The following is a 13304-nucleotide window of genomic DNA, read 5'->3' as shown; positions in this document are numbered from 1 at the left end:
GTTCGCATGCTGCAACTATAAGATCCCACATGCCGCAACTAAAGATCCCGCACGCCACAACTAACACCCAGTGCAGCCAAAATAAATAAATATTTAAAAATTGGTTAAAATGATACATTTTATGTTCTAAGCATTTTGCCACAGTTGAAAATAAAAACTAAATAAAAAAGGAAATTTAACCTCCATCAGTCATGTATCAATAATGGAGTGAATAATGAGAAGTGGCTAAGAATTATCCTGTCTTACCATGTGTCAGGTGCCATGCCAGGACTTATACATGGTCTCATTTAATCCTCATTTCAAACCTATGAGGCAAGTCCTATTAAAATCCTTACTTTACAGATAAGGAAACTGAGGCACAGAAGGGTTACCTTGCCTAAAGTTACACAACTTGAAAGGAGTTGACAGAGATACTCTGATTCTAGAACTAGGCTTCTAAACCTCTGGCAGTGGGCAGATTTCACTGTCACTGAACTATCTCCCATTTACAGCCTCTTAGACTAGAAGAGATCATAGAAACAATTCACATAATTATTGACATTTGCATAGTTCTCTAGGTTTAAAAGCACTTTCTCTTTTGATATTACTCATTAAAATACTGCAGCACAGGTATTCTCCTTTTATCAGAGAGGACACAGAGACTAGAGAAATTAAGTAAATGGCTTCAAGTCATGTTACCAGGCAGGGTTCCGATTCCACAGCTTCTAACTCTGGGTCCATGGCTAACCATCCAGATCCAATTCCTTGTCTAGTCCAGCTTCTCATTTTTCAGATGAGACTGCCTACAAGGGACACGCCCCAAGATGCTAATGGCTTGTCCAAGGTCACACAGAGAGCTAGTATGTTCTGTGCGCATCACCAGCACATGCCTTTAAAAATCCTTAGCCATGACAACACATATTCTATAAATATGTGTTGATAAAGGAAGGATCGGTACAGAGGCAGAAAGCTCTGTCAGCATAAAACAGAGTGCTTTTTTCTAGAAACTCTTTTATTTGTGGAGTTGATGCTTTAGAACCTACACTTCACGTAAGCGTCCAACTTTTCAGTGCCTGCCCTTACTCAGCCTCCTCCATTAGCTCTACAATTATGCTGTTATCAATTGAGCAAATCCACTTAGACAGCATGTCTAGCTACTCTCATAGCGGATTTCGTACCCAAGCAGCAAAGTACACGACAGCTGTATAATGCAGACCTTTGAGAAATGAACTACATAAATCCTCATTTGATCCTGACTGTATGTCTATAAGGAATTCTTAAAACAGACTCAGCCACCCTGAGTGATCTTTTTAACGGCCGAGTGTAAAAATGCAGAGCTAAGATCTTCTGTCCAGCAGAATCTTTTCATGTAAAATAACTCACTTCTGAGATACAAGGCTAACGATCAGTGTGAAAAAAGCAATTGCTAGACTTGATTAAAGACACTCAAGCAGTGAATGTAAATTACTTGTTGGCATGTGAAAATCTGCCAGTGTAATGCCTCAGATGTCAAATTAAGGTGATATTCCATGAATCCTTGTTTATCTTTTTCTTTCTTACAACCTTAATACTGTGGGTGGGATTGGGGCTGGCAGGGACTGAGCAAACTCTATGGCAGTGTCCCCCTCTTTATGACTGGAATGTCCAACAAAACCTAGAGAGAAGCAGGTACCACAAAGAAGAGCTTCACAGCAGCAAAACATCTGAGGCCTTACTAATAAAAATGTCCTAGTCTAATGGTTGGGAATCTCCCCTCCATTAGGCCACAAAACCACACTCGGATTCAACGAAGAGCCGACTGATTTCATTTCAAGTAATCAGTATTACTATTACTGCTAGTATTGGATAACATTTAATGAGCATTTTCTCCTGTTAAATTACACACACAGTATGCTCCAGCAGGGCAGGACTAGGTCTGCTTCGCTCACCGCACAGCCACAGCTCTGAGTCGCATGCCTTGTATGTGTTAGGTTGTCAATAAATATTTGTTGAATGAATAAATAATCTCATTTGGTTTTCAAAATAACCCTACAAGGTTTGATACAATATTGTTATCACCATTTCTAAGCTGAGAAAGCTGAGGCTCAGAGGTCATTACACTGTACCCAAAGTCACGTCGTCAGCAAGTGTCAGAGCTTATATTCTAAACCACATGCACCTGACATCAAAATCTATGGTTCGACCACAATGTCATGTCACTAGTACAGCCCAGACCTTAGGGTTTTTCCGGTACTGAGGCCATCTCTGAAAGGTGGGCTTACAAGAATATATTTCAAGTCAGAATGGATCTCACTCTGTTCCAGCCATCACCTTTCAGATTTCTTCAATATTCTTCAAAAACTACATTTAAAAAAAGTGACTTACCTACATATCCTTCTTCACCAACCAGTTTCAGGGCAATTTTATCAGCCAACACTGAAGAGTTGCCGTGGGCAATGTTGGCAAAGGGGCCAGCGTGCACAAATACAGGCGTCCCCTGTGGAAGCGGAAGAGCAAATTTTAAAAAGCTATGAGAGGGGCTTCCTTGGTGGTGCAGTGGCTGAGAGTCCGCCTGCTGACGCAGGGGACGCGGGTTCGTGCCCGGGTCCGGGAAGATCCCACATGCCACGGAGCGGCTGGGCCCGTGAGCCATGGCCGCTGAGCCTGCGCGTCCGGAGCCTGTGCTCCGCAACGGGAGAGGCCACAACAGTGAGAGGCCCGCGTACCGCAAAAAAAAAAAAAAAAAATCTATGAGAATCAGTTATTTCCTACTATAATTTTGATAAGCCACTGTTTTAGCTGTCTCAGTGACCATGAGATAAACCTTATTTCATATTATTCTGCATTATATTGTTACAAAGAATGGAATTAAACCTTGATGGTCTAAGAGGCTTGTTTAAATTGTTTATCCCCATTAAGAAATTAACCAATTCAAGAAAAATCTAATCATAAAATCAACACAATAAATGAATCGTGGGAATCATGGCAGGGCAAGTACATTTTATTATAAGCCATTTTTATATTTACAATAATAATCTTATTCTGATTTTTAAAAACTCTGTCTTTCTCATTGTTCCTCTTACCTGTTAATTTTTTAAGTTAAGTCACCTGGTAATTATTAAAACAAAAGAAAAATTTCACCCATACTAAAATGTTAGTTACTAAAAAGACAAAAAAAACCAAGGGAGTTCTCAAAAACTTTAGATTTTAATTATTTAAACAAAATCTGTCATATAGTCATTCTTACTTTCATTTCTACACTTCTCTTTTGTCAAAGAGAAGAGACTGTAGCCCTCGCTAAAAAAAATCACCCACGTGCATTAAATTGTTTAGGCTGTATTCAGAGTCAGCTGGGGCCACTGAGGTCTGTGTGTGTGAACCCTGGCTCCACCTGTGAAAATACAGGTTGCCCTTTCACTGACATGGGGGAGGCAGGGAGTGATGCAGGGGACGGGGCCTGGGAACCACGGAAAGTTCCCATGAACCAGGATGGGCTGTGGGCGAGCATGTTTCAAAGCTGCGAGAGGTGAACAAAAGCAGGAAGAAAGGCAGTGAAAGAAAAATCGTCACTGAGAGTGAAAAGGAATTGATCAAATCCACTCAGAGTTTTCTATTTACGTTTCCCCCCAAAGTCCTCAGGAGGGACAGTCACAGAGTACGGATACGGCCATACAAATGTCTGTGGAAATAATACAGTGGGATACATGTTTATGGACATGCATACATGCATGTTTACTGTCTAGATCTCCACCTGTCTATCCATCTATAGTTTCTCACTTCTATGCAGATAAGCCTTTTAAGTGCTTTGACGGAAACACTGTTAAAAGGTATTAACGCCTCCATCACCTCCTAGCCTTTGCCAGTCCTAGGACGTGGCTGCCTGTGGAAAGCTAGTAGCGGAGCTAATGAGAAAAGTTTAAAGACACAAGGTCACAGGCTCCACCCCTGGGTGGGCGGCTGGCTTCACTCTCCTATGCCCTGCAACCCTCATCCTGGCCATCTGTCTGAGAAGCACCTGGCACCAGTCTCCAGGGCGACAGGTGACAGGGTATGGCTGGATCAGCATAAACACACTGCTATTCCTGGGATAGCCACTCCAGGGACTAGATGGGCAGCATTTAATTTTAATTTAAAATGAAATTAAAAGCCACACAGATTAATCACGAAAGCAGTATCAGAGCCCTGGTTTTTGAACTCCCAGTATGTGGTTTAAATAGAAAAATTCTTAGACCATCATTGTTGGACATTCAAACACAGACACAAATACACACTCAACTGATATTTATACTTATATGATGCAGTATACGGAGTTAATACTTTGTTTAAGAAATTCTATCACTAACCCAAAGACATAAAAATATCTATCGTGAGTTCAATATTTTATTTTATATGCAGAACATTTAGGAAAGTAGTAACAGGAAATATCTTGGTTTCTGTGATGACAAAGCTGTGAATATTCTCCATAATGGACTTTTTAAACATTTCATAAGATTAAAACTTCAGTTGCTCTTTGCTGACCAGAGATCTAAAAGAGCATTATCCAAAGAACTTTCCGCAGGGCTCTGAACATTCTGTATCTGCACTATCTGATGCAATAGCCACCATCCACAGGTGGCTACGCAGCACTTAAAGTGCGGCTGGTGAAAATAAATAAATAAGTAGAAACAGAACTAGTATGACTGCAGAACTGAATTTTAAACTTTATTTAATTTAAACTAATTTCGATTGAAATAACCACAAGTGGCCAGGAGCTCCCATACTGGACAAAAGACTGCAGGAAGTAGGTGTTTTCCTCAACACTGCATATGGTTAACCCACGGTAAAACGTTAGGAACTCTTATCCTCTCTCTTCCACAGGGAAGTTGTCAAGCTTATATGTATACAAAAATCACCCAGGGTATCCAAGCCTTACCTGCCAGACATTCTAGAGTTCACTTTGTCTGGGGGAGAGCTTGGCATCAGCATCTTTAAATCCTTCCATGAGATTCTAACGTGCAGCCAGGGTTGAGAACTACTGGTCTCCGGGCACCTTGCAGCAATGGAACCCTTGATAACCTCCTCTGGGACTAACAGTCAAGTGTGTTCAAACATGAGCACTAAAGCAGAATCTGTACATTAACCAGTGATTTTTAGATCGTTTGTTGATTTAGGTTCCTACTGCCACTGATTAGCCACGTTAATGTGGAATGAATATTTAGGACGCAGGGAGCAGAGTTCATCCATGCAGATATTTTAACGGAATGCTGTGTTCATTTTTCAAACAATGCCCATTGCCTGTGACATCAAAATGACGTCACAAATGTGAGTACAGTAAGAACTGCTTAGGGGCAGTGCAACCCAGTAATTCATTCAACTAACAAGAAGCTAGCCTTTTAGAGTGGGATATGTATTAAAGGTGGGAGTAATTTTTAACCTAAGAAAGATAATTATTTAAAACAGTAAGCTGGTCATCCCTAATGATGATGATAATGTGTTCATTTTTGAGGGGGAAGTGTTATGATGAAGCAATATCATGTCTCTTTATACATTTTTCTCATTCATTTAGTTATTTATCTAACATGTATATATTTTTAGGAGCAATGGAGTAAAAACAATAAATATCCATTTAATTCTTCGGCAAGTGTTTACTGAGCACTTAATATGTGTGAGGAACTTTCTAGGAGCTGGCGATACGATGGTGAACAAGATGGAAAAAGTCCTGCTCTCATCCTGGTGGGAGGAGAAATACAGTAAACAAAAAAAGAAATAGGGGCTCTCAGATGATATCTTGTGCCATGTAGAAAATGACAAGAAGGTGGGTTTTGGGCTCGAACCACTGACCAGGTTTGGGGGATGGAACGAGTTGGGAGGAGGTAGGAGGTGGATAGGAATCAAAGATGCTTTTTTTATGCATAACTTTGAAATGCCTTTTACCCACCCTAGCAGCTCGTGGTAACCACACCTACAAGTCTGAAATGCGGAGGTCAGGAGATTCAGAGCCAGAGTTCAAGGGTTATCACATGGCTGATACTGCAGGAAAGCGCAGCTGGAGAAGTGAGAAGAAGGCAGCTAAGGAGACGGAGGAGAGGCCACCGAGAAGGTCCAGGAAAGCAAGGCGTCAAAAGCAAGAGAGCAAGCGCTCCAGAAGGAAAAGCATCGGCTGTGTCAGCCCCCACTGAGCAAGCCATATACAGAAAACGACCTTCTTAAAAAAGTGGAGCACAGCACACTTTCCTAGAAAACATTTCTCAGCATTACTCTGTGTGTGTGCGTGTGTGTGTGTACGTTTGAGTTTATTGAATACTCTGCGTTTTGCTTGGAGAGAAAAAAGACAACAAACCTAAACTCCCCAAACTTAAGGATTATGAGAAGCTAAGTCAAAAAAAAAAAAAAAAAAAAAGCAACATAGAAAACATCATGTAAACGTGATAAACGTGGCTACACAAGTTACTGAGATATCAGACACTGAGTTTCTAAGTTTCTCCTCTGGTCAATTAGTAATTAGCCAAGATATGAATCATATCAAAGAAGTCTGAGCTTTTGGGGGGATGACCAAGCTGTTATTCTGATGCTCCTCATGGGCTCACATTGGCTGGAAGTGCTCACGTGTGGGAACGCACAAGCAACCTAGTTAGTGCGACTCTGTCGACAATGTCTATGAAATGAAAATCACTTACTTCTAGGGTCTGCATCAGATTTGGTTTTATCGCGTCTTTCATCAGAACAGTCAAAGCACCTGTCACCCCCTGAAGGAAAGGGAGAAAAAAGCCCACTTATTTAGATTATTGACAAAAGATCGTTCGCGCAAGGGTCTCTCAGCCTTTTCTCACCAGCCTACCTCCTAGGTGGGCATCCCCACCGGCCGCCGTCACCTCTGAGCTACAGGTGACACAGTGCTCTTGCCTCTGTCCATGTCTCCTCCACCTGAATGGATGCCAACCCTTCTAAGATGTGATGGGGAAGTAGTAGTCATCGCATTTTTTTAAAAAAAACCTCCTTTGACGGAAATAAGAGGCTTGCCATACCTTTCAATTTGCAACTATGCACATCATGTTTCATTACCAGAGATTACACTGTTGCCCCGAGAAATCAGATGAAGAACAAAAACAAGGCTTGTTACACAGAGGGAACGAAGAAAGGGAAAGGGACGTGTCTAAAGGCACCCATTCTGGTTTCCCACCCTCTCTCGACCTCTCATCCCACAGATAACCGAAGGCACTCAGAACGCTGTTGCATTGGAAAGGCTCCCCCTTTTCTGGCTCTCGTGCTATGTCTGCCTAGAATGGAGCTGATGCCACTTGTACATAGATTGTGGCTGCTTCCTTCCAATCCTATAATGCTTGAGTTGGGCTCTCTCGAAGCTCCCTATCCCATTCCTGGAAAAGAAGAGGTGGAGGAAGAGACACAGCAGGGATGAAGTCGGAGAGCTACTGGGGAAACTATTTGTGCCAAAGAAGGCCACAAAGGGAAGCTTTTTTAAAAAAAAACTCCCTTCCACCTTTTCTAAAGACACTGGGCGAGTATCTTTCAACAGATTAGTCAGTTATGGAAGGCCATAATACGAGCAAATGCATGTGAACATGGCCCTGAAAAAATAAATGTGGCATGCAACAGATCCTAACAGATAAGGTGGGAGAATCTAGAGACTCTTCAGCTCTCCAAGGTGCATTCGTTTATTACTTTCTCCTTCTATCTCCATCACCAACAATGTTAAGTGTTTCTCTTATATGATCAGTTTCTATTTTTGTATTTTTATAATATTTAATCATTGAAGATTTCTTTAAAATCAAATTTACTTTCTACTTTATTGCAGAAAATAAACCTTGCAAGAACTGTAATCTTCCTATTATAAATATATGAAGAAATCAGGTATCTTCTGTAAACAAGAAACACAAAAGAAAACTAAAAAGAGTTAACTTTGGGTTTTTTTGGTCCAGATCCAAGAGTTTTATCACAAACCAAAGGAGTAACTTTAGGGAAATATTTGTGGATAAAGTTTCAAACTACTCCTGGCACGTATTTATTGATACCTAAGATTAAGAAGATACAGATAAATATTTATACAGAAACTATTATATGCAAGTCTAGAGACAAATGTTGAGATGTCGATCATTTTTAAAAAGCAGTACTTTTACAGCAACCTGGGTTTGAGTTTTCTCTTTAAGCCTTATACTAAGCGTTCCATGGGCTGCTGATATAAATGTATCTATTTAATCTACTTGACAAGACTCGAGTCATTCAGATTCATCTCATCAAAAGAGCCAAAAGGTAACCAAGACATTTTGGCAAAGGTTTAAAATTATATCCCAAGGCCCTGGAATTAATAAAATATTAATTTGCCTGTCTCCTTTTCACAACTGTTTTTCAATCATCAGTGTGCATTTAAGATTCCATTATGGTACGTGACTCGATATGTGGGAAAGTAAGCTTAAATTTAGAGTAATGGCTGCCTACGTTGTACTAAGTACTATGTGCTTATAAACACGTACAAGCAAATGAAATAGCTACACCACTGACGGGGATTAACAGTAAAGTTGGTTATTAAAAAAAGGAAAAAAGAGGGCTTCCCTGGTGGCGCAGTGGTTGAGAGTCCGCCTGCCGATGCAGGGGACGTGGGTTCGTGCCCCGGTCCGGGAAGATCCCACATGCCGCGGAGCAGCTGGGCCCGCGAGCCATGGCCGCTGCGCCTGCGCGTCCGGAGCCTGTGCTCCGTAACGGGAGAGGCCACAACAGTGAGAGGCCCGCGTACCGCAAAAAAAAAAAAAAGGAAAAAAGATTAGCATGCCAAATTACAAAAAGCACTAAGGAAGGTGGTGGTGTGCCATGAAAGCTTTGTAAGAAGCATCATTCCACGCAACAGAAAGCTACATGAGTAAGAATGATTAAGGCGGAGCTCTGTTTTTATCATGTGAAACCCAAGTCGAAGGCACAAATTTAAACAAGCCAGGGTGCCCAGGGAGCAGGCTGGAGCCAAAAATGTGCCATTTTTAACTTAACCTTCCTTCCATGAAGGTGGAGTCACTTCTTATTCCTTGGAAAGGTGATCTGCCCTCAATTTAAAGCCAGCATAGATCACACTTTTTTAAAAAAGCCACAGGCTGCAGGAGGATGACCGCACCCCAGGCAGAGCAGAGATCAGGATTGGAAAGGATGGTGAAAAGCTCACGAAATAGGTTTCATAGGCTTTGGTTGCAGTCAGGCACAAGCATGTTATAAATGCCTGTGAGAACATGATGAAGTTGTAAGACAAACGGGATGGTGAGCAGGAAAACGTGTGCAGAAATTCTCTGAATCCCCATTATTACCCAGTGATGTAAGAGGAAGAAAACCTTCTCCTGATCCCAAAAGAACAGGGGCAGCGAGCTCTCTGGAGCTTCTGAGATGGACGTACCAAATCACCTGTCGTCACGGGCTGCCCGTTTCTGTCACTGGCCACCACCATTCTGCCCAGCCGCTCCTTCATGTCCGTGAGGCTGTCAGTCAGAGCCAGCACTGCCATGACCTCACTGGCCACGGCGATGTCAAACTGCGCCTGAAAAGGCAAAGCCAAGGTACTGGTCAGCTGCAGCTCCACCTGGATGGCCATTTCCATGGGGATCTGTATTGCAGCAATTCCTGCAGTTCCAGGGTTTAACCCTCGATGGGCCGTTCTCAGAGGCACAAGTTTCCAGCACATGCCCGGTCCTGCGATCGGTGCTCCCTAGGGAGGCCACCCCTTCCTCCATTTGCTGTGCTGAGCACGGCCTGGCTGGGCCCCCCATTGCGGCAGCTCACGGCGCTATGAGATTTGCTTCTGTAGCACGTTTCAGCCTCGGAATTATTAATGTGATGACGTGATGGACGCACGGCTCCACCAGTGGACTGTAAGTGCCACGAAGGCAGGGACCATTTGGGGAGGGACTGCTCCTGAGTCCCCAGCTTGGAGGCCTGAGTGTGAAATGCGGGAGGCGTTCAATACGTATCAGCAAAATAAAGGAAGAGTCCGCTGCCCACCCCCCTGTTGGTTACGTGTGTCAAGGGGGATGCGCGTGTCTGCCCGCGAAGAGGTAAGCAGCAGATCGCGAAAAGAGAGCGTTCTGAGGCCAGTCTCCCAGACTTAGAGCTCAGCACAGCGGTGAGGAGACCCTCGACTTCCGTTATCCCCCCAGTCACAAGGTGACATGGAATCAGTTCTGAGCTGTCCACGGAGGCTTGGCCACGTCAGATCATGAACTGTCCAGCCACGAATGCTGGAGAGCGTCTACTTCCTGAGACATGTCCCTGGCCTTCCTATTCCCGCTCCTGGCTCTGATTCCAAGCTGGACACAATCCAACAGGAACCAAAAGAGACACAAGGACCCCGCATATCCTCCCCCTCCGAATTCAGCCACCGGACAAGACCGCTTCATCACACTCCTTCCCAAGGGGCATGTGAGCCAGACAAGTTCAGTCTTACATAGGAAATGGCTGTGCCCTGGAGGGATCACCTCAGGAGATATTTTATTGTCCATTTCCGGCACCCACAAGAAAGGAAGTGAAGGAAAGAAGGAGCTTTCTGGCTACTTCCTGGTTGAGATTTCAGTAGTCACTCATTTACTGAAAACACATTACCTGAAAGGCAAATGCACCTATACTCAACTATTACATTCTCAATATAACCCATTCCAAATCTCAGTGGTTTTTCATTGTATGAAATTTAGGGTTTTCTACACCACCGTTCCATTAAAAACAGTACATATGAAAAGTAACTAAAAATGATGAGACTTTCTGCACAAAACCTGAGGCTAGAAATATTCTTAAAATATTAACTGTGTGGGCTTCCCCGGTGGTGCAGTGGTTGAGAGTCTGCCTGCCGATGCAGGGGACACGGGTCCATGCCCCGGTCCGGGAAGATCCCACATGCCACGGAGCGGCTGGGCCCGTGAGCCATGGCCGCTGAGCCTGCGCGTCCGGAGCCTGTGCTCCGCAACGGGAGAGGCCACAACAGTGAGAGGCCCGCATACCGGAAAAAAAAAAAAAATTAACTGTGTAAGTGATAAGTGGAATGTATAATACCCATAAGTTCTTCATTTGTAATTGTTACAATTTCAAAATTTTGCATCTCTAGCAACATCAAAATGAAACAAGGATCAATATAAATATAGTTACTCATTTTATGCCTGAATGGTACAGCTAATAAAGGGCTGCTCACTTTTGTTTTGCAAATAAAATATTTCTAAATCACATAAAGGTGTAGATGAGATTATTCTTATTGTTTATCACAGATTTAGAAAAGACAAAAAGCCATGTTGAGAAGGATGCGAATCCCCTTTGACTCTGCAGGTTTGGATCTGTTTATCGTGTGTATGTTACAGCTCATTTATGACAGCCCAACACTGCAAACACCCTAAGTGTCCATTAACAGCGAAATGGTTTTATCTATTATGGTACATCTACAAGATTAAAAAAATGACGATATAGGGAATTCCCTGGCGGTACAGTGATTTGGACTCCGCACTTTCACTGCCAAGGGCCCGGGTTCGATTCCTGGTTGGGGAACTAAGATCCCACAAGCCGTGTGGTCTCACAAGCCAAAAAAGATGATACAGATCGACATTTACTGACATAAAAAGATGTTCTCAATAGTTTTAAGGTTAAAAAAAGCAGTTAAACCTCTTAGATATAATCCCTTCTTACTTAATATGTATGCATAAAGCAATATAGAACATAACCTTGGACAAGTCACTTAACACAATATAGCAACTTTTCTCATTTGCAAACCAGATTTACAAACTAAATGTGCTCACGTATGTAATGGGCCTACCAATAAAGGGCACAAAATAGGCATTCAGATCACAGCAATTGTTAATCCTGCATCTCTCTAGTGCTAAGATAGAGTACAAAAATACGCAGAGAAAATGTGAAGGAATTTCCTTACTATTCCTCTTCTGAAATCAGAAGTCACTGATTTCAGAAAGTGAACAGCTTTCCAGCTTCCATGTTATGTGTTTTTACACATATAAACACGTCTGCTGGCTTTTTCTTAACATAAACTGGATTACGCTATATTCATTTGAGTCCAAATTCTTTTAACGTGTTTTTTTTCTTTTCCAAGATATGTTTTATTATTTTTTTGAATTTTATTTTATTTATTTTTTATACAGCAGGTTCTTATTTGTTATCTATTTTATACATATCAGTGTATACATGTCAATCCCAATCTCCCAGTTCATCCCATCACCCCCCCCCCCACCACCACTTTCCCCCCTTGGTGTCTATACGTTTGTATGGACAAACCGTCAATTTCACAATCTGTATGAGAGCTCCATGTCACTCCCCTGATATACACTTTATCATTTTCAACGGCTACCTGTTTCTGTTGTGCAAAAGGATACACCAAATATATGTAATCACCCCTAACGATGAACACTGGATTGCTTCCAATGTTCACCATTACAAAAAATGCTGCAATTAGTATCCTATATTATAGATTTTTTTTTGTACCTGAGTAAGTATTCCCCTCTTTTTAAGAAAAATCTGTAGTCCTGAAGTTAGAACTGTTCTGACATTTCAAATTTTAAATACTGACAAACTATCATCCAAAAGGCTTTACAATTTATATTCTCACTAATACTGTACAAAAGTCTCTATTTCTTTGCATCCTCACTAACGTTTAATATTAATTTATTTATGTTTTAATGAGCTCATAGATAAGTCTTATTATCTTCTACTTATCCTATTCATTTCTTTAGTATAGATTTATTGAACACCTACTACTCCTATGTAACAAAGTCCTATGCACTGAGAATACAGCAGTGAACAAAACATACCAAAACCCCTGCCCTTATGAAACTCACATCTTAGTGGGGGGAGGCAGAAAATAAACAAACAAGTAAGGATAGCAGGGAAAGAAAGAGGGAGTTTGGGGACAGGCAGGTGCAGTTTTAAAGAAGGTGACCGGTGAAGGCCTTACTGAGAGCAGTGTTTGAGTATTAATTTATGGAAATTCTTTTTATGCTTGGCACTTTAACCTGTTGTTATATTTATACTGAGAATAACCTCTCCCAGACTCTTACTGGTCTTTTACTGATTTTGTAAATCATTTTTCCATATGGAAGATTTTAATTTTTATTTATGTCAAAATTATCTATTCGTTAGAGTTTCTGCTTTTTATGTCAGTGCCAATTCTACTAGGCCAAACTACTGTGTTTGACTTATGCCAGCTTATTTTTGTATTTTCTGTTCCAAATTTTTTTTTCTTTCTACTCAAGGATTCTAGATTGAAAATCCTGTTCCTTCAGAACTCCAAATCGGTTTTCCCAGTGTCATCTTGCATTCAGTGCTGTCAATGAGAAGTCTGATGACAATCTGAATCTTACTCCTTTGTGACTCATCAAGACTTTTTTCCT

The 13304-nt window shown here is 41.8% G+C and overlaps 1 protein-coding gene across 8 annotated transcripts in view; it reads right to left on the bottom strand.

Moving 5' to 3' along the window:
• Window positions 1-13304, bottom strand: part of MTHFD1L (methylenetetrahydrofolate dehydrogenase (NADP+ dependent) 1 like) — a 214307-nt gene that overhangs the window by 132032 nt on the left and 68971 nt on the right. For all 8 annotated transcript variants that reach the window (XR_009558776.2, XM_030853176.2, XM_060283680.2 and 5 more), the window contains 3 exons: window positions 9329-9469; window positions 6615-6683; window positions 2344-2455 (listed from right to left, as the gene is read on the bottom strand). Coding sequence is in view for 7 of the 8 variants with exons in the window: in XM_030853176.2 (XP_030709036.1) it covers window positions 2344-2455; window positions 6615-6683; window positions 9329-9469 (322 nt within the window). In the remaining variant the exon portion in view is untranslated. The remainder of the gene's footprint in view (window positions 1-2343; window positions 2456-6614; window positions 6684-9328; window positions 9470-13304) is intronic.

The sequence above is a fragment of the Globicephala melas genome, chromosome 14, assembly GCF_963455315.2.
Source record: "Globicephala melas chromosome 14, mGloMel1.2, whole genome shotgun sequence".
Classification (NCBI taxonomy): domain Eukaryota; kingdom Metazoa; phylum Chordata; class Mammalia; order Artiodactyla; family Delphinidae; genus Globicephala; species Globicephala melas.
Note: the sequence above shows the minus strand (reverse complement) of the source record. Positions and strands in the feature narration are given on the sequence as shown.